The 21186-nt window shown below is 43.5% G+C and overlaps 1 protein-coding gene across 1 annotated transcript in view; it reads left to right on the top strand.

The window, feature by feature from the left end:
- The first annotated feature begins 2357 nt into the window (after positions 1-2357).
- The window catches only part of LOC126235522 (elastin-like), a 141624-nt gene continuing 122795 nt past the window's right edge, over positions 2358-21186 (top strand). Inside the window, exons 1-2 of the mRNA XM_049944240.1 lie at positions 2358-2474; positions 17208-17852. Of these exons, the coding sequence (XP_049800197.1) occupies positions 2463-2474; positions 17208-17852 (657 nt within the window). The 5' untranslated portion in view covers positions 2358-2462. The remainder of the gene's footprint in view (positions 2475-17207; positions 17853-21186) is intronic.

The raw sequence follows: 21186 nt of genomic DNA, 5'->3' as shown, positions 1-21186 counted from the left end.
AGGGCGGAGGAGCGGATAGAGGTTCAGGGCACTCTCTTGTCCTAGGAGTGGGAAATTGCCCCTAAAGACGGAAGAATCAGCAATGATCAACGACATGAGGATGCAGAAGGCAATGGAAACCATTGCATTAAAGACACGTAACGTGTATCCACAGGACATGTGGCCTGTAATTGAAGAAGTATCATGATGATCTCTCCATTGACAAAAGATTCCGGAATAGTCCCCCATTCGGATCTCCGGGAGGGGACTCCCAAGGGGGAGGTTACCATGAGAAAAAGATTGAATAATCAACGAAAGGATAACGTTCTACGAGTCGGGGCGTGGAATGTCAGAAGCTTGAACGTGGTAGGGAAACTAGAAAATCTGAAAAGGGAAATGCAAAGTCTCAATCTAGATATAGTAGGGGTCAGTGAAGTGAAGTGGAAGGAAGACAAGGATTTCTGGTCAGATGAGTATCGGGTAATATCAACAGCAGCAGAAAATGGTATAACAGGTGTAGAATTCGTTATGAATAGGTAGGTAGGACAGAGGGTGTGTTACTGTGAACAGTTTAGTGACAGGGTTGTTCTAATCAGAATCGACAGGAGACCAACACCGACAACGATAGTTCAGGTATACATGCCGACGTCGCAATCTGAAGATGAACAAATAAAGAGCCCGCATCTCGTGGTCGTGCGGTAGCGTTCTCGCTTCCCACGCCCGGGTTCCCGCGTTCGATTCCCGGCGGGGTCAGGGATTTTCTCTGCCTCGTGATGGCTGCGTGTTGTGTGCTGTCCTTAGGTTAGTTAGGTTTAAGTAGTTCTAAGTTCTAGGGGACTTATGACCACAGCAGTTGAGTCCCATAGTGCTCAGAGCCATTTGAACCATTTTTGAACAGATAAAGAAAGTGTATGAGGATATTGAAAGGGTTATGCAGTATGTAAAGGGGGACGAAAATCTAATAGTCATGGGCAACTGGAATGCAGTTGTAGGGGAAGGAGTAGAAGAAAAGGTTACAGGAGAATATGGGCTTGGGACAAGGAATGAAAGAGGAGAAAGACTAATTGAGTTCTGTAACAAGTTTCAACTAGTAATAGCGAATACCCCGTTCAAGAATCACAAGAGGAGGAGGTATACTTGGAAAAGGCCGGGAGATACGGGAAGATTTCAATTAGATTACATCATGGTCAGACAGAGATTCTCAAATCAGATACTGGACTGTAAGGCGTACCCAGGAGCAGATATAGACTCAGATCACAATATAGTAGTGATGAAGAGTAGGCTGAAGCTCAAGACATTAGTCAGAAAGAATCAATACGCAAGGAAGTGGGATACGGAAGTACTAAGGAATGACGAGATACGTTTGAAGTTCTCTAACGCTATAGATACAGCAATAAGGAATAGCGCAGTAGGTAGTACAGTTGAAGAGGAATGGACATCTCCAAAAAGGGCCATCACAGAAGTTGGGAAGGAAAACATAGGTACAAAGAAGGTAGCTGCGACGAAACCATGGGTAACAGAAGAAATACTTTAGTTCATTGATGAAAGGAGGAAGTACAAACATGTTCCGGGAAAATCAGGAATACAGAAATACAAGTCGCTGAGGAATGAAATAAATAGGAAGTGCAGGGAAGCTAAAACGAAATGGCTGCAGGAAAAATGTGAAGACATCGAAAAAGATATGATTGTCGGAAGGACAGACTCGGCATACAGGAAAGTCAAAACAACCTTTGGTGACATTAAAAGCAACTGTGGTAACATTAAGAGTGCAACGGGAATTCCACTGTTAAATGCAGAGGAGAGAGCAGATAGGTGAAAAGAATACATTGAAAGCCTCTATGAGGCCAACTGAGTTACACAAGCACGACTCACGCCCCGTCCTTTACTAGCAGAAGTAAAGCTGTGTGGGAAGGGCGTGAGTCGTGCTTGGGTAGCTCAATCGGTAGAGCACTTTCCCGCGAAAGGTAATGGTCCCGAGTTCGAGTCTCGGTCCGGCACACAGTTTTAATCTGCCAGGAAGTTTCATAACAGCGCACACTCCGCTGCAGAGTGAAAATCTCATTCTGAAGAAACTCCTCGATCGAAAACGCAAACGTAGGTCGTGTGTCTAAGGGGTTTGAGAATACGTGAGCTGCAGTACGGGACTCTGAGGTCCGTAAGCAATTGTAGCGACCCGCAGCGGCCGCGGCACAAAAGACGGAAGAGCTCGGTGGGCAGCTCCCGGCGCCGCGGCCGGCCGGCCGTGCGGGACTAATGACGGGAGGGCGGTCTGCTAATTGGGGCGGCTCGGCGGCTCGTCTCGCCCCCAGCTGAGCCGCGCGTGTGCGCGCGTGTGTGCGTGACTCGCGTGTCCCGACGGCTCCTCGGCGGCGGAAAGGAGAAAGCACGGGAAGCGCCTCCGCCAGCGCCGCTATATAAGCCGGCGCCGCCCAGGGCCTGCTATCAGTCATTCGTTGCCCACCAGCAGCCCAGGCAGAGCAACAATGAGGATCACGGTGAGTTGCGGCTTCCACAATACCTACCTGCCGCCCCTGTTGTCCTTCCCAACGCAAGGGCCACGTTACATATTCCATCATCGCGACTATGGTTCTCTGCTTCCCCTCACTCTACTCATTTTAGTCGTAACATTTCCTCTCTCAGCTCTCTAGTAGGTACTTACGTTTCCCTACGCAGATTTGAAATACGTAAACCGCTTTGTCCGTGGTCTTCACCCTTTGACTACCAGGTTCATTTAAAAAACATTAATTTTTGTAAGTAATGCCTTAGTCAGAAGTAGCAATATGAAAAAAAAAAAAAATATTTCCCCCCGTTTCGTTTCCCGAGGGGACTGGGTTGTGCTGTGGTAGCACATACACGGTAGCACACACGGGGCTATTTATGAATACCCCAAAAATGGCTCTAAGCACTATGGGACTGCTGAGGTCATCAGTCCCCCAGAACTTAGAACTACTTAAACCTCACTAACCTAAGGACATCACACACACATGCCCGAGGCATGATTCGAAACTGTAGCGCCTAGAACCGCTCGGCCACTCCGGCCGGCTATAAATACCTCCTGGGTTTCAGAAGAAGACTGTGCGAGAACTACAAGACATACTAGAAAGAGGCACAGTGGACAGAGCGTCTCTCCAGATTAATTGTAACTCACACTACAGGTGCTCAATATGGGCTTCGTTTTCGATGTGGCAAGGGTCAATTCGTTGATGCAAGTTGTTGACACCGTGTGTCGGGTAAGGGGCGGAGGCAGCCCGTTTGGCGAATCTGGTAATTGGGCTGCCTATCTGCAGGTGTGAAGTAATTGGATGCGGGTTAACTTGAGAACAATGCTATCTACAGGATCAACGTGTAATTATGATAATTCTACTATTAGTAGCCTTCCCTTTACTAGTTGGACACATATCAAGCAATAACATACAACAGTCCTCTGATAACCTGTCGGGGACAAATACGTCACGATCGTTGACAGAGTGTTAAATATTAAAATGAAACTGTATTTAGAAGTATCGTCGCAAACCTAGTAAAGGACAAGCATTCGCTAGTTCCAGTCTAGCGTTTCTGCATCTACAATTACACTCCGCAAACTGCTGAACAGTGTGTAGCGGAGAGTATTTTGTGGACCACAGTCACTAGCGCTTTTTCATAGTGCGCAGTATTGCTGGTAAGCCTGAGTGTGTGTTCGAATCTCTCTGATTTTACCATTTGTGGTCATTCCGTGAGTTATGCGTAAGAGGCACAAACGTATTGGTTGATTCTTCTAGGGGTTCACTATCTCGCAACTCTAACAGTAAACCACAACGCGATGCAGAATGCCTCTCTTGAACACCTGCAGGTAGAATTATCTGAGCATCACCGTCACGCGTTCGAGCTAACTGAACTATGCTCTAACTAAAGACTCTGAGCTTCTTTTCCCTTTTCTATTTCCTGTATCACTCGTGTATGATGCGGACATTGGACTGACGAGGAATAATGAAGTTCTGGTCTAATGAGTGTTTTTTAAGCTATGTCTTTCGTGAAGTAGAATCAAATGAGCCAGTTCTTAATTGCAAAAACTGGAAAAGTTTGGTGTAAGGAGAGTAAACATTGGATGATTTAACAGTGGAAAAACGTTGTTATAGTGACGAATCACACTACACAATGAGCGATCCGTTGGTAGGATGTGAGTATGGCAAATGCCCGGTGAACGTCGTCTGCCTGCGTATGTAGTGTCAACAGTAAAATTCTGAGGCGGTGGTGTTATGGGATGGTCGTGTTTTTCATGGTGGACGCTTGCTGCTCTTGGTATTTTGTGTGGCATTATCACAGCACAGGCCTACATTGATGTTTTAAGCACCTTCTTGCTTTCCACTGTTTAAGAGCAATTCGTGGATGGCGATTGTATCTTTCAACACGGTCGAGCACCTGTTCATAATGCACGGTCTGTGGCGGAGTGGTTACACTACAATAAAATCCATGTAGTGAACTGGCCTGGGAAGAGTCCTGGCCTGAATCCTGTAGAACACCTTTGGGATCTATTGGAACGCCGACTTCGTGCCAGGCCTCACCGACCGACATCGATACCCCTCCTCAGTGCAGCATGTCGTGAAGAATGGGCTGCCATTCCCCAAGAAATCTTCCAGCACCTGACTGAACGTTTACCTGCGACAGTGGAAGCTGTCATCAAGGCTAAGGATGGCCAACACCATATTGAATTCCAGCGTTACCGATGGAGGGCGCCACGAACTTTGAAGCCATTCTCAGCCAAGTGTCCGGATACTTTTGATCACATGGTGTCGCTTGGTTTCATGTGACCTTAGCTTTCGAACTGGTTTCTACACATAAAATTTTCAGTCTCCAGAAATGTAATACGCGAGCATAAAATACGATCCAAAATTTTACAACACATCGACGTCGGAAATATTGGCCTATAGTTTCCGTAGTTTTAACAATACTCTATCAGATTAGGCCTCGGAAGGCCCAACTGTAGCGACCGACCGCCGTGTGGTCCTCAGTCTACAGGTGTCACTGGATGCGGATATGGAGGGACATTTTGTCAGCATACCGCTCTCTCTACTGTTTTCAGTTTTCATGATCGTAGATCCTCAAGAAACCTCAAAAGGGCTGAGTGCAGCCCGCTTGCCAATATCGCTCGGCATCTACATCTACATCTACATTTATACTCCGCAAGCCACCCAACGGTGTGTGGCGGAAGGCACTTTACGTGCCACTGTCATTACCTCCCTTTCCTGTTCCAGTCGCGTATGGTTCGCGGGAAGAACGACTGTCTGAAAGCCTCCGTGCGCGCTCTAATCTCTCTAATTTTACATTCGTGATCTCCTCGGGAGGTATCAGTAGGGGGAAGCAATATATTCGATACCTCATCCAGAAAAGCACCCTCTCGAAACCTGGCGAGCAAGCTACACCGCGATGCAGAGCGCCTCTCTTGCAGAGTCTGCCACTTGAGTTTATTAAACATCTCCGTAACGCTATCACGGTTACCAAATAACCCTGTGACGAAACGCGCCGCTCTTCTTTGGATCTTCTCTATCTCCTCCGTCAACCCGACCTGGTACGGATCCCACACTGATGAGCAATACTCAAGTATAGGTCGAACGAGTGTTTTGTAAGCCACCTCCTTTGTTGATGGACTCTCCCAATGAATCTCAACCTGGTACCCGCCTTACCAACAATTAATTTTATATGATCATTCAACTTCAAATCGTTCCGCACGCATACTCCCAGATATTTTACAGAAGTAACTGCTACCAGTGTTTGTTCCGTTATCATATAATCATACAAAAAAGGATCCTTCTTTCTATGTATTCGCAATACATTACATTTGTCTATGTTAAGGGACAGTTGCCACTCCCTGCACCAAGTGCCTATCCGCTGCAGATCTTCCTGCATTTCGCTACAATTTTCTAATGCTGCAACTTCTGTGTATACTACAGGATCATCCGCGAAAAGCCGCATGGAACTTCCGACACTATCTACTAGGTCATTTATATATATTGTGAAAAGCAATGGTCCCATAACACTCCCCTGTGGCACGCCGGAGGTTACTTTAACGTCTGTAGACGTCTCTCCATTGATAACAACATGCTGTGTTCTGTTTGCTAAAAACTCTTCAATACAGCCACACAGCTGGTCTGATATTCCGAAGGCCCTTACTTTGTTTATCAGGCGACAGTGCGGAACTTTATCGAACGCCTTCCGGAAGTCAAGAAAAATAGCATCTACCTGGGAGGCTGTATCTAATATTTTCTGGGTCTCATGAACAAATAAAGCGAGTTGGGTCTCACACGATCGTTGTTTCCGGAATCCATGTTGATTCCTACATAGTAGATTCTGGGTTTCCAAAAACGACATGATACTCGAGCAAAAAACATGTTCTAAAATTCTGCAACAGATCGACGTCAGAGATATAGGTCTATAGTTTTGCGCATCTTCTCGACGACCCTTCTTGAAGACTGGGAGGTCACTCACCCAAGTGCTGGGCAAATCCGACAGCGCTTAACTTCGTTGATCTGGCGGGAACCGGTGTTACCACTTTGGCAACGCCGTTACCACTGTCTCAATAAACAATGTAAATAGTTGTGATCATTTTATGCTCCAGAGCTTAATAATATAAAAGTTTGTAAAAACCATCACAGCTGTATTTCAGGTTCGTTCGAAATGAACATGTTCAGGTGACCAAAAGTTCATAAACAATGTTTGTAATTAATTCTTAGAGAGTAACAGAAATGTGCAGGTGTCATCACTCAAAAATAGCTACTCACCATACATAACGTTAAAAGGTACGTTATGGAACACGACGAGCATAGTGAACTACTTCGCCCACCATCTAGCGTAAGCACAGTCATCAGTACATGCAGAATAGGTGACAACATGCTGCGCTATGCAGACTTTGGCAATACATTACGCAAACACCACATCCGCTATAGAAGACACGCAAATTCACCTCCTACATGGGCTGCTCTGTACCGTTACGGCACAGCAAGCTGTCATGTTTCGTGGGTGTAGTAATAGCTGCGCTTGTTCCAGTGCGTTCGTCGTGTTGTACCGTTTAACGTTAGTATGACGATTAGACATCTTTGATTTATGACAGTGACATATTTCCAGTAATTTTTGAGAATTACTTATGATGATGTTGATGAACTTTCGATCAGCTAAAGATGTACATTTCAAATGAAACGTCTTGTGACGTAATAAATGAACCTGAAATACAACTTTGGCCGTTATCTGTAAGTATTTAAAGAAAATTTTTGACACTGTATCTGTAACACTCACTTCGAAATTCTGAAGGTAGTAGGGATAAAATACAGAGAGCGAAAAGTTATATACAACTTGTATGGAAACAGACTGGAATTATAAGTGTAGAATGACATGAAATGGAAATCGAAATTGAGAATGGAGTAAGACAGCCTCTGTAGCTTACATCCATTCAGTATACTGAGCCTGTGGTAGGGGAAGCCAAGGAGAAATTTGAAAGATAATTGAAGTTCAGCGAGAAAAAAATAAAACCTTAAGGATTACTGATAATATCGCAATTTCTGGCAGACACTACGAAGGACTTGTCAGAACAGTTGAAAACTATATGTAAGATGAATATCATTAAAAATAAGCCATTGCTGAGGCATTGAGGGATGGGACATTAAAACTAGTAGAAGAATTTTGCCATCTGAGCAGCAAAATAACTGACAGTGTGGCAGATAGAGAGTGTATGAAATGCAGAGTTACAATAACAAGAAAGGTGGTTAAAATTGTTGGTGTCTAATATTAATTTAGGTATTACGAAGAATTCTAGGAGATATTTTGAAGAAATGTTTCAGAAGAATTCAAAACAATAAACAGGTGGTTGGACAACTAATGAAAAGGTGGGGAATCGAAATGGGGAGAAAATAAATTCATGGCACAACGTGATTAAAAAAGTCATTAACTTGTAGGACATAACCTGAGGCATCAACTAACAATAAATTCCTAATGCAGCGAAATGTGACAGGCAAAAGTTGCAGATGGATACCGAGGCCCGACTACATAAGCACGTTAAAACAGATGTAGATTATAATAGTTATGAAAAGATGGGGATGCCCTCACAGAGTAGACTAGCCGGGAGAGCTGTATGTTGTAATCTTGGGACTGAAGACCTCAACAACAACAATAAATCATATCAAACGAACTCTGGGATACTTCCTCCAAAGCACACCATCTGTGTCATACTTTGCCGCTGCTTTCATAATCCCGTTTCTTTACGCTTTACATTTTCGATAATACAAAGAACCCTTCGGGCCTTCGAAAAAAAAATGGTTCAAATGGCTTTGAGCACTATGGGACTTAACTTCTGAGGTCACCAGTCCAATAGAACTTAGAACTACGTAAACCTAAATAACCTAAGGACATCACAAACATCCATGCACGAGCTAGGATTCGAACCTGCTACCGTAGCGGTCACGCGGTTCCAGACTGTAGCGCCTAGAACCGCTGGGCCACCCCGGCCGGCGGGGCCTTCAAAGAAATATTTAATGAGCGTCCTTTTAAGGCAGACTTATGCCTTACGTTGGATACCCATTTGCTGTGCAACAGTATTTGGACAACAAGTTTTATCTTTTTACTAAAAATGAAACTCCTCCAGCTGATGTCCCACCATCATCCAATTGAAATATGGATGTACGAAGAGTTTTATCTTTGTACACCGTGGGTCGCAATCCTTTTTACTCTCTCTCTGTACCCAAAATAATAACCGATTCGTTTCTAAAATTAGTGTCTATGGGGCGTCCAACAACCAGTATTTGGTCCATCCCTTAGCTAAAATATATTTATTACTTTCAGCTTCTTATCTGTCGAACTGAGATAAGGAACTTTCATGTGGAAAGAAGATTAGGGAATAACTTCCGTAGGTGACGAGATCGTCAGAGATGGAGCATAAACTCGGGCAGGTCAAGAACGGGGAAGGAAACAGGCGGGATCACTTTCAGAGGAGTCGCTACGGCATTTTGTCTAATTAATTTAGGGAGATCGCAGAAAACCAAAACCTCGTGTACGTACGGGATATAGATCCCGCTTCTGCCAAATGGAAGTCCAGTGCCCAAAGCTACTGCGTGACTTCTCTCGTCTATTCAAGCTATATCATTTTAGAGAAACAGGTCGTATAAAATAATATCCCAGAAACTTTTTAAAAATTATTATTATCGTTATTGTTGTTATTAATATAATTATTATTACTAAATCTGAACGTCAAGAAGCATGTAATTAGCTTTAGTATTGTTGCTCTTCTTCACTTGCCAGAATTTCTTAATACTGTAAGTATGGGAGGGTTGCATTCTAGTCTCCATACATTTTTTAGTTTCAGGAATTGTTCTGTTAGATGGATGGGACGTGATGTTATGAGACTCGATCTTCTGTCTGATGGCATTCGGATGTGGCGACCCGATCGCCAAGTGGGAAATCAATGCATTTCGCCACTAGAGTCCTGCGGGGGGAACCACACATTTTTGCGTAAGGAGAAAAAGCCTACCCATGGCCAGAAAACTCCTCGAGGCTCTTTACTTGCTGTCAACACAACAAACTGCCAGCTGTAGTTATGGACTAACAACCCATTTGATGAGAGGCCTCGACGGCCACTGATTCGTTCGCCACTGGTTCAAGTCCACCAACTAAAATCAACCATGAACGCCGCTTGACAAAAATAGAACCGAAGCTTTCAAAATTGTAGCGAATTATGGATTCATAATTCGCTGCACTGCAGAGCCCGATTTCGTTCCTCATTCCTAATTGAATAGAACCTATTTTAAATGTCTTGCGCCGAAAGGAAAAGTCCATTGTTCATAGATTTCTAAGAACTTAGCTGACACCAATTTCTGAAACAAAATTTGTAGTTCAGATATATTCCTTTAAAAGACAAGAGATGCAATTAAAATTGTTTTCGTTGAAAATGGACCACTCCTATGCGAAAGTACACTTTAGTAAAAATTCCTGGCAAAGTTTTTGGAAGCTGTTTTCCAAACTAGGAATATATAACCATTTTTTCCAGAATCCATTTTCAGGGACAATAAAAGACTTACACGTGTAGTCGGCTTCAAGGTCATTAGATACGGAGCACTATAGTGGGAATGAAGAAGTATTTATCTCTTAGAAGAACTATCTCACAATTTGCTTGGCGTAATCTATTCGTAGAATAAGTAATATTTGGATGACAGGGAAGAATTATAAAACAGTTCATGAAAGATAATGAACCTGATCTCTTAGTCCCTGGACACCTCGCTTGATGGAGGAGTTGTACGACCAACTCCTGTATGTGATTGTCTGCTACATTTCAGGACGACAAAACAAACAGTGATAGAACTAAAAAAAAAAAAATGAAATGAGCATATGGGATCGGTGGCCGGGAGGAACCAACCGCGGAAATTCCGCCTCCAGGTAGAAGTCTTATTTCAGGCCACGCCACATTGGGCGACTTGCGGATCGATGTTCAGGACAACACGACACCCAGTCTCCGAGCGGAGAAAATCTCCAAGCTGGCTGGGAGTCGAACCCGGGACAGCTTGCATACGAGGCGAGGGCGTTACCATCCAGCGAAGCAGGTGGACAGTGGTAGTACAGTACTACGGAAACATTGGAGATCCTCTTGACGAAAACATTCCAGAGGTAAAATAGGGCCCCACTCGCATGTTCCGGCAGGGAATATCGAGGAGGATGTCATCAGGAAAAACAAAACTCGCATTCCACGGATCGGAGCTTGGTATGTTAAGATCCCTTAATGGGGAACCTAGGTTATAGATTTTAGAAATGGAAACTGATAGGTTAATGTCAAACATAAGCGGAGTAGTGAAGTGCGGTGGCAGGATGAAAAGGACTTCTGATCAGGTTGGTATAGAACTAATGTAGGAGTATTCCTACTAAAGAATAAAAATATAGGAATGTGGGTATGGTACTATGAACAAGGCAGCGGATGCATTATCGTAGAAAAGACAGACAGAAAGCTAACACTCACACTATAATACAAGTTTATTTACAGACGATTAAGAGACTGAAATAATGTATGATCACATAAAGGTAGTTAAGGGTTGTAGTTAAGGGTGTCGAAAATTTAATTATTGTGAACGATGAATTCGATGGTAGCGAAAGGCGGAAATGGAAGAAAAGGAGCAAACGAACTGAGGGAAAGGAATGAAGGTAGATGCAATCTAGTAGATTATATATAGAACATAATTTAATGATTGTTCTGAATACGAACTGCAGATTAAAACTGAAGAAATTGCAGACAGATAGGAAATTAAGAAGATGGAACCTGGATGAATTATATTATTACTGGGAGTTTCAGCCGGCCGGGGTGGCCGAACGGTTCTAGTCGCTTTAGTCTGGAACCGCGCGACTGCTACGGTCGCAGGTTCGAATCCTGCCTCGGGCATGGATGTGTGTGATGTCCTTACGTTAGTTAGGTTTAAGTAGTTCTAAGTTATAGGGGACTGATGACCTCAGACGTTAAGTCCCATAGTGCTCACAGCCATTTGAACCACTGAGAGATTCATAAGTAGCAGTAACCAACTTTGGGCAGAAACAAGGAATGGAATAAAACCGAAGACGATTGAGTTGTTTTAAGAGATAGGGCAGGAAGCAGAGGATCACATACGTAAAGAGAAGAGGCCTAGTAGAAATTCTTTGATATCACACGACATGCTGAATTTAACTGACAAGAGGAAATAATGCAAGAGATGAAACAGACGAAAAGGAATGCAAACATCTATAAAACGAGATTAGCAGAAAATGAATGAAGAAAATGCTTAAGCAGGAATAGTTAGAGGACAAAAAAGAATTATAGAGATTTTTGGAGAAATAAAAGCAGCTGTTGAGTGTGGAGGCTTCAGCTGACAAGCCATTACTAAGCTGAAAGCAGAAAGATGTACAGAATATATAGGGGGCCTATGTAAGGGAAACAAACTTGATAACAATAATATAGAGAGAGAATAGGAAGTAGCTGAAGATGATAAGGGAGATATAATTCTGCGAAAACATTTGACAGGGAGGCGATAGACCTAAATAGAAAGAAGGTCCTGGCAGTAGACGACAACCCGTCACAACTACTGATAGACTTACGAGAGACAGCCATGACAAAAAATTCTACATGGTGTGCAAGATACCTATCTGAGACAAGGGATGTACGATAAGACTTCAAGAAAGATGTAACAATTCCACTTCCAAAGAAGCCAAGAGCCGACAGGAATGAGTAATATAGATCCATGCGAGTAATAAGTCACGATTGCAAAATACAGACACAAATTATAACCAAAAGAATGGAAATACTGTAGAAACCGATCTAGCGAAAATTTGACAACACGCGAGACAATACTGACCATACGTTTCATGTTGGAAGACAGGTGGAAGAAAGACATACCCATGTTTATAGCTTTTACAGATATTAAAAGTTTTGCACTTGGAGAACTACATCCTCTTTGGAAACGACCAATCTGAAAGAATGAAAAATAATCAAATAGGGAAGAAGTCTTCGTCTATTTGATTTCTGTTTGTCGACATAATAAGTAAACGACCGGCAAATGTATCATTAAATCCCAAAGTAAAATTATTTAGTGGCCCACATTCCTGATGCTCTTCCCACGTATTATGTACACTGATTTTCCTGGTGACTTGTGTTTTGCTACAGAGTATAGAGCTGCAAATTAGGTTAGGAAGGTTAAAAGTCATTGTCACTTCCGACGGGAAGAAAGACTAAACGACTAAAACGAAAATATTACAAAAATTTTACAAATTTAACAATATTAACTAACTCTACCTGAAGCATAGAAAAGATCAGAACTGGTAGAAATGTTTTAAATCTGACTCAGCTATAGAAAATTCGACAGTTAAATATCAAATGGTATAAATCTACGAAATTAAAACTAATTTTACGTTATAACTCGAAACCATAGGAACTCAGACATATTGTACCAACGGAAATGAAATGAGATTGTGCGAAATAATAAACATAAAAATAAAATTATGTGATAACGGATGTTTGTTTCTACTTTCTAGTGCTATGTAGTTTGCTAAGAATCCCTAGAAAGTACTCATTAAAAAGTAGTAGGTACATGAATACTCCAATGACTAAAGTCTTACGTGCAATTAGACGTTGTGTCGCATTATTTAGGGAAGGGAACTTCAGGGTGCCTGACAGAAATATGATAGACACGGACAGAAATCCATCGATAGTTTGGCTATCGTTCGTCAGGTGGTATGTCTATTTCAAACGATCTGCAACATCCGTCGCGCAACGTCGGGCTACTGTGCATGTAAAACACTGTCCAAAAATTAACGCGTAACAAATGTGTGGGCATTACTCGTGGAGAGATACACGCGAAATTCCTGAGATTCGAAAAATGTTGTATTGTGCAATCATCCATGATATTATTTCTTCTTGCCACTCAGGTTAAAGACTGCAATAATTAGGAGAGGTATGCACGTTTGACTACGAAACTCCTTTTTGGTGGACGCACATAGAACATTGTTTTTCGCAGTGGAAAACATCTCTGTTGTGTGATTCCAGAAGGTTTAAAGACACTTGACTGGTTGCCACAACCCTTCATTCAACTGAAAACGTTTTCTGACCACAAATGTGAAATAGGTGGAAATCAGAAATTGCCGAATCCATTAAAGAAAATGTATTTTGAAGGATTTCGTATTTCCAATTTCTCTATATTCCCACTGCAAAAGCGTTTTTTGGAAGCGTCATTAATAACACACTTCATTTTTTAACGGCCAAGGGTCTTCGTTCGTATTCTTACATTTATTTTGTAGAGAAGTCTGTCTTAGAAATCCATAGTTACTGTTTTAACATTTGAAAGTTAATCTATAAGAAGAAGCGTTTTTGTGTCACACCAATAGAAAATTTCTGGCAAGTGAAACAGGCTTCAAGTTTTTTGGTGCAGCCACTCTTTATAAGCTGTTTCATTTCTTTAATGACAGGGTGAGTCATCCTGTCATTCGTAATTCCTAATACCAACTGTGAAAATTTTCTAATAAATTCGTGTAAGCATTTGGTTTTATTCAACGCACCCATTCTGTGCGAAATTTTTTCTTAGTTAAGCCTTCATATCAAATTACACACAGTGATTTGAGCCAAACAGTCCTTTCTTATGGGTATTGCACACAACTATTTGTAATTTTGGAAATGTCGAAGGATAAATACCATACTGAGTACTTTCCTCGATTTTTGTAGCCTTAAAAAGAACTGTAGTTTCATGTGTTCAATAAATTTAAAAAGAACTAGATTCATGTGTTAAATAAATTACGCCTTTCCTAACTCATTCCTCACAACCACTAATCTTTCTTGGATATACGTTCGTTAGAGGTAAACAACACAAGCCAATTTTATCGTGGCATATTATTCGAACTTATTCCCTTAAAAGAAATACACGATATCTTGCTTTTAAAAACTTTTATTGACAAAATACTTCGCTGCTAGAGTGATGACTCACGTGATTGGGCGACATGTATCGTCTCCGTACAAGGTCGATAAGTTTTCAGTTTTAAATAACAAGTCTTCATTTATGACACTTACTGACGACATACAATGTGCATGATCTCTTTGGATTATTTCTATATAGGTACTTCCCATGTTGGATAATGACAAACTTCACGATGGTAATTTTGATACGTGTAACACAAACAGTACCATAACGCTTCTGCTCTGTGACGCACTGAGATCGACGTCGGAGTATAGTAATGTCTATGATACTTCTTAGAATGAGAATTGGAGTGCCGTTTGACGCCCTCTCGATGCAACGCCGCAGAAAGGTGAAGTAGAAAATAGCCAGCAGCGATTCATGAAGCACATTTCCATCATTCACCTGAAAGCGATTTTTGGGGATACATCGGAACACACAAATCAGGATAGAAGCTTCAATCAGCCCCGTTATCTTTAGACACGCAATGTGGCCATACCGAGCCTCTTTCCTTGGTGAGGAAGCTATGTTAGACGTTTAGCGATGTCTAATCTATTGAAGATGATGCACTGTTTGATTTGGAGGAAGCTGCCATGTTGACGAAACTACCCAGCCATTGCCCTGCAGGGAAACAGCGGAATAGGATAAGAATTGCAGAACTAAGATTTGAGGCCCACTTGTCCCAAAGCGAGCGCAGTGTCAAAATCACAGCGCCAACTCGTTCTGCCACAATCCCGGAGTGCTGAAGCTATAAAAGGACACCGTAACAATATTTTAAATTGTTGGTGTTTTCTGTAGTATCATGCCGTTGACCATTTTTTTTCTGTGACCCCCTGTATGTGTACAATAGACAATATGACCGATAATCTCCTTTATGTATTGAAATCTTCACTTGCTTCAACAAATCTTCCCTCTGTCGTATATTCCATATCCAGGCTACAACGGTTGTTATTAATACGTGTACTATGTATGTTGCAGAGGGTTGCTGATAATTAAGTTCAAAATGGCTCTGAGCACTATGGGACATAACATCTGAGGTCATCAGTCCCCTAGAATTTAGAACTACTTACACCTAACTAACCTAAGGACATCACACACATCGATGCCCGAGGCAGAATTCGAACCTGACTTAAGTGCCTAGAACCGCTAGGCCACAACGGCCGACACATAATAAATAAGGAGGTTTTCCCTAAAATCGGCGAAGAAGGGAAAATGTGTAACACACTGACTGAAAGAATGGAAATGATGAACGAACGGGTTGAGAAATTACGGAAAAACGTCTATGGTATTTGGATCGTGAAGAACAGGAATGGTAGAGGAAGAGACATGGCGTAGTATTTTATCTTGGCTGCAGAGCCATTAATAGAATTACTGGTAGAAGTTGCTTCAGCTGCCAGGACAGCGTGTTGAGATCCTTTCTGTTCGTGTTAATTATCTTACAGACAATATTAATAGTAACCTCGCTTCTCTCAGATAATGTAGTTATTGATAATGATGTACTACCTGCAAAAAGCGGTGCAAATATCGATTCTGATCTTAATAGGATTTTAAAGTGATGCAAAGACTGTTAATGTACAGAAAAGTGAAACTGTACACTTCAGAAATAGCAAAAATGTTACATCGTTCGACTAAAAAATCAGTGTCATAGCTGAAATCAGTCAGCTCATACAAATACATGGCTCTAACAATTTGTAGACATATTAAATTGAATTACCACTATGGGACTTCACATCTGAGGTCATCAGCCCCGTAAACTCAGAACTACTTAAACATAACCAACCTAAGGACAGTACACACAGCCATGCCATGACCGTAGCAGCAGCGCGGTTCGGGACTGAAGCGCCTAGAATTGCTCGGCCACAACGGCTGGCTATAAAGCTATAGGAGAAAGAGAGTTGGGTGACAGAGGAAAAGACGAATTAAATGGAGGCGAAAAGGGCCATAAACCTACTCCATGAAGTGAGGAAGAAGAAAATACATTTGTAGAATAACTAAGGATTTGACATGGAGACTCTGCTCATGGTAGGAAACCGTAGCAGGCCTCATCCAACCAGTCACAAGACTGTACTTCCCACCCCCTTCTTCCCACACCCCAACCCACCCTTCCCCCCTCCCCTCCCCCCGCTAAAAATCATGATACTGCCTCTTTATTTGTAAGGTCAAATTTTCGTTGTCAGGTTATTGCTGTTACTCATTCGTATGTTCTATTACCATCTTATTTTGCACCTACTCCGTTCCTTTAATAAATTTATCGCCACGCAGGATTAGCCGAGCGGTCTCGGGCGCTGCAGTCATGAACTGTGCGGCTGGTCCCAGCGGAGGTTCGAGCCCTCCCTCGGGCATGGGTGTGTGTGTTTGTCCTTAGGATAATTTAGGTTAAGTAGTGTGTAAGCTTAGGCACTGATGACCTTAGCAGTTAAGTCTCATAAGATTTCACACACATTTGAACATTTTGAACAATAAATTTGTCTGTTAATTAAATAGACACCCTAGCTGCAAACAGGCGTTGCACGGGGAGCGTGCAAGGGATAAGTCCCTGCAGACGCACTATCCTCTGTGCCCGCGGGGGCTCAGATGGATAGAGCGTCTGCCATGTAAGCAGGAGATCCCGGGTTCGAGTCCCGGTCGGGGCACACATTTTCAACATGTCTTCAATGAAGTACATCAACGCCTGTTTGCAGCTAGGGTGCCTATTTAATTATCATTTCATTTCTAGCAAAGCTGCATGGTCATCCACGGTAACTGTTCTTTCGGGAACAGATACTACCGTCATATATAGTTAAATTTGTCTGTTAATAGAACTATTTCCGCCCAAAGGTGTGCGTAGTTTTCCTGGCGGCGTGCTACCTGTCGTCCGCCGAAGAGGCCGCTAAAGCGGAGGAGAAGAAGACCAGCAAGACGGAGAAGCGCGGCCTCTACGGCCTGGGCATCGGCGGATACGGAGGCGGCTTCGGCGGCGGATACGGGGGCGGCTACGGCGGCGGCTACGGCGGCGGCTACGGCGGCGGCTACGGCGGCGGCTTCGGGGGCGGACTCGGCGGCGGCTACGGCGGCGGCATCGGCTACGGTGGCGGAGAGGTGAAGGCCATCACTATCACCAAGGAGGTGCCGGTGCCGGTGCCGCAGCCGTACCCCGTCACGGTGGAGCGGAAGGTGCCCTTCCCCGTGAGGGTCCCCGTCAAGGTGCCGGTGGACAGGCCGTACCCGGTGAGCGTGCCGCAGCCCTACCCCGTCCCCGTGGAGAAGCCCGTGCCGTACCCCGTGAGCGTGCCCAAGCCCGTCGCCGTGCCGGTACCTCAGCCCGTGGTCGTCAAGCAGCCGGTGCCCGTCGTCCTCAAGGGCGGCTACGGCGGCGGCTTGGGCGGCTACGGGGGCGGCTTTGGAGGCTTCGGTGGCGGCTACGGAGGCCACGGAGGCTTTGGAGGCGGTTTCGGAGGCTTCGGAGGCTACGGACATCCACACTGAGCCTGCTCTTCCTCTTCGCCCTCATCTTACCATAGTCGACGCTCACGGGAGAGCTACGCCACCACAGCTCACGACAGGATAACTCGCTCTTTAGCAACTACTTCTTTGTCTTCGAAAACATAATCAAAACAAAAGACCAATGATTCATTTCTTTGATACATATAAATAAAATTTTATACCCTACTTTCCCGTTTCATTATTTTATTGTTATACTATTTTCCTGTCTTACTCTTATTTGTAGAAGAAAAAAATGGCTCTGAGCGCTATGGGACTTAACTGCTGAGGTCATCAGTGCCCTATAACTTAAAACTAATTAAACCTAACTAACCTAAGGACATCACACACATCCATGCCGAGGTGGCGCGGTTCGAGACTGTAGCGCCTAGAACCGCTCGGCCACCGAAGAGGCTAGCCTATCAGCCTCTTGTAATGTACAAAGATATTCACCACAATTGTCACCAACTGCGTGGAGATGGAAATTGTGACTGTCAAAACTTACACTGTATTTCGCCTATACACAACACTCTGCAAATTAATCATAACAAGACGATTAAAATTTAACTGTGAACATTTTACTATGTATGTACGATGGGTATTCCGTAAGTCATGGTAGCCATGGTATAACTTGCGATAATGTCACAACATACGTATTCTCCGATGTGCCACTGAACCGGTACAGCAATGTGCATCTCAGTATCAACGTAAAATAGAGTTCCAGTAGAGGTGGTCGTGGTATAGCTTGAAATCAAACACACGCATTGGAACTCTAAGTAAATTTATTGTGCACTAGTACAAACGGAACTAAAATGAGTCAAAATTTGCTACTATTCTTCAAACTAGTCTCGCAGTGCATACACAGAGCATTGATAACGATGGGGAAGGAAAAGAATCGCATTGACGCTGTCATAAATGTATGCCCTCTGTTGCCGAAATGCCATGAGGACATTCGGCCATTTTCGGAAAGCGCCTCCCACGCAATATTTTCCTCAGTCGTGGAATGATATCGAAATCGCGTGGACTGAGTTCTGTTAAGTTGCATGAGTGCGGGAGGATCCATCTTGTAGCATGGCCAACGTCACCCCGAATGTTCCATGCACTGGTACTCAGCCATCTTCGCATGCGTTCACAATGTGTCAGTTGATTTCGGTAATGTTTGCCGCGTGCTTTCGAATGTATTTGCTGCCATTATAGTGATCGCACTCTTTCGCAAGATACGCCACAGTTGCCTTTACTTATCGAATGAACCTCGTATATTAGAATCAGGAGCTTACTGAATACATTAGTAATCAGTCCACCTTTTGCTTTAATGAGCTGTTGAACACGTTGTGGCATTTAGAGCATACACTTTCACCACCCTTACTAATATGCGGTCTTTTGTTGAACAATCAGTTTTACCAAGAGGCCTTTTAACATTACTCCACAAAGTTGCTGTGGAATTTGTGTCCGGTGAATAATAAGCCCACTGAAGAACATTGATCCTCTTTCCTTCCATGAACGTCTTGAGTACTTTAGGACTATTAAACGGGGCCAGATCAGACGAAACGTTTCTCCGCCATTTGCAATGATCTGTAGGAACGGCACAATCCTACACCTAAGAATTTCCTTCTAAAGTATTTGGTTGAATTCATCATACCCTCATCTGTTAAATATGCTCAGTTCTCACTGCCTCGTGGAGTGCTTCGCCTGACAATCCTTGAACAATAAAATGTGACTCTTCACTGAAAATTACATGTTTCTAGTCGTTGGAGGTGGCCCGTTCCAACCGTTTTTCTCCATAAAAGGTGTTAACAGCTGTTTCTTTACTGGCTTTCGTGCCTTCTGCCCATAATAAAGGCGCCTGCAACGTACCGTTTAATAGACAGCTTCAGCCCCAGTAACCAATAAATCTCTCTGGAGGTACTTTTTGTCTTGTGATAACGTATTCTACTGTTTAGAAGTATTGTCCATTTTATGGGTGATTATTCGTTTTCTTCCACATCTGACTTCTCTACGGAGACAATGAGGCAGTATCACTACATGTCCCAGTAAGTGTTAAAACACTATACTTTCCCTCACTAAAGACGGAGTTAATCACAAAGCGCACGTATTTTTGCCCGATTCTTACGTAAAAGGTCCATTTTAGCACAAACACAACGTTTTTCTATCAAGAACAAAGAAATAACACTCACTTTTGTACATACAAGTAATCAACTGAACAGTAGGGGACCTACAGTTACTCTTCATAATCCGGTCAACAACAATCCTCCAAGATTCCAACAACTGGTTGGATAAAATCGGTTGTAACTAACAAACTTCAATTAATTGTAAAATATGAGCTTGGCCCAATTTACCCTACTGGCCATTAAAGTTGCCACACCACGAAGGTGACGTGCTACAGACGCGAAATTTAACCCACAGGAAGAAGATGCTGTGAAATGCAAATGATTGGCTTTTCAGAGCATTCACACAAGGTTGGCGCCGGTGGCGACAACTACAACGTGCTGTTATGAGGAAAGTTTCCAACCGATTTCTCATACACAAACAGCAATTGACTGGCTTTGCCTGGTGAAACGTTGTTGTGATGCCTCGTGTAAGGAGGACAAACACGTACCATCACGTTTCCGACTTTGATAAAGGTCGGATTGTAGCCTATCGCGATTGCGGTTCATCGTATCGCGACATTAATGCTCGAGTTGGTCGAGATCAAATGACTGTTAGCAGATTATGGAATCGTTGGGTTCAGGAGGGTAATACGGAACGCTGTGCTGGATCCCAACGGCCTCGTATCACTTACAGTCGAGATGACAGGCATCTTATCCGCATGGCTGTAACGGATCGTGCAGCCACGTCTCGATCCCTGAGTCAACAGATGGGGACGTTTGCAAGACAACAACTATCTGCACGAACAGTTCGACGACGTTTGCAGCAGCATGGACTATCAGCTCGGAGACCATGGCTGCGGTTACTCTTGATGCTGAATCACAGCCAGGAGCGCCTGCGATGGTGTACTCAACGACGAACCTGGGTGCACGAATGGCAAAACGTCATTTTTTCGGATGAATCCAGGTTCTGTTTACAGCATCATGATGGTCGCATCCGTGTTTGGTGCCATCGTGGTGAACGCACATTGGAAGCGTGTATTCGTCATCGCCATACTGGCGTATCAGCCGGCGTGATGGTATGGGGTGCCATTGGCTACATGTCTCGTCATCTCTTGTTCGCATTGACGGCACTTTCAACAGTGGACATTACATTTCAGATCTGTTGCGACCCGTGGCTCTACCCTTCATTCGATCCGAGCGAAATCATAGATTTCAGCAGGATAATGCACGACCGCATGTTGCAGATCCTG

Source organism: Schistocerca nitens, chromosome 2 (genome assembly GCF_023898315.1).
Source record: "Schistocerca nitens isolate TAMUIC-IGC-003100 chromosome 2, iqSchNite1.1, whole genome shotgun sequence".
NCBI classification, from domain to species: Eukaryota; Metazoa; Arthropoda; class Insecta; order Orthoptera; family Acrididae; genus Schistocerca; species Schistocerca nitens.
This window is presented reverse-complemented; position numbering and strand designations above follow the sequence as displayed.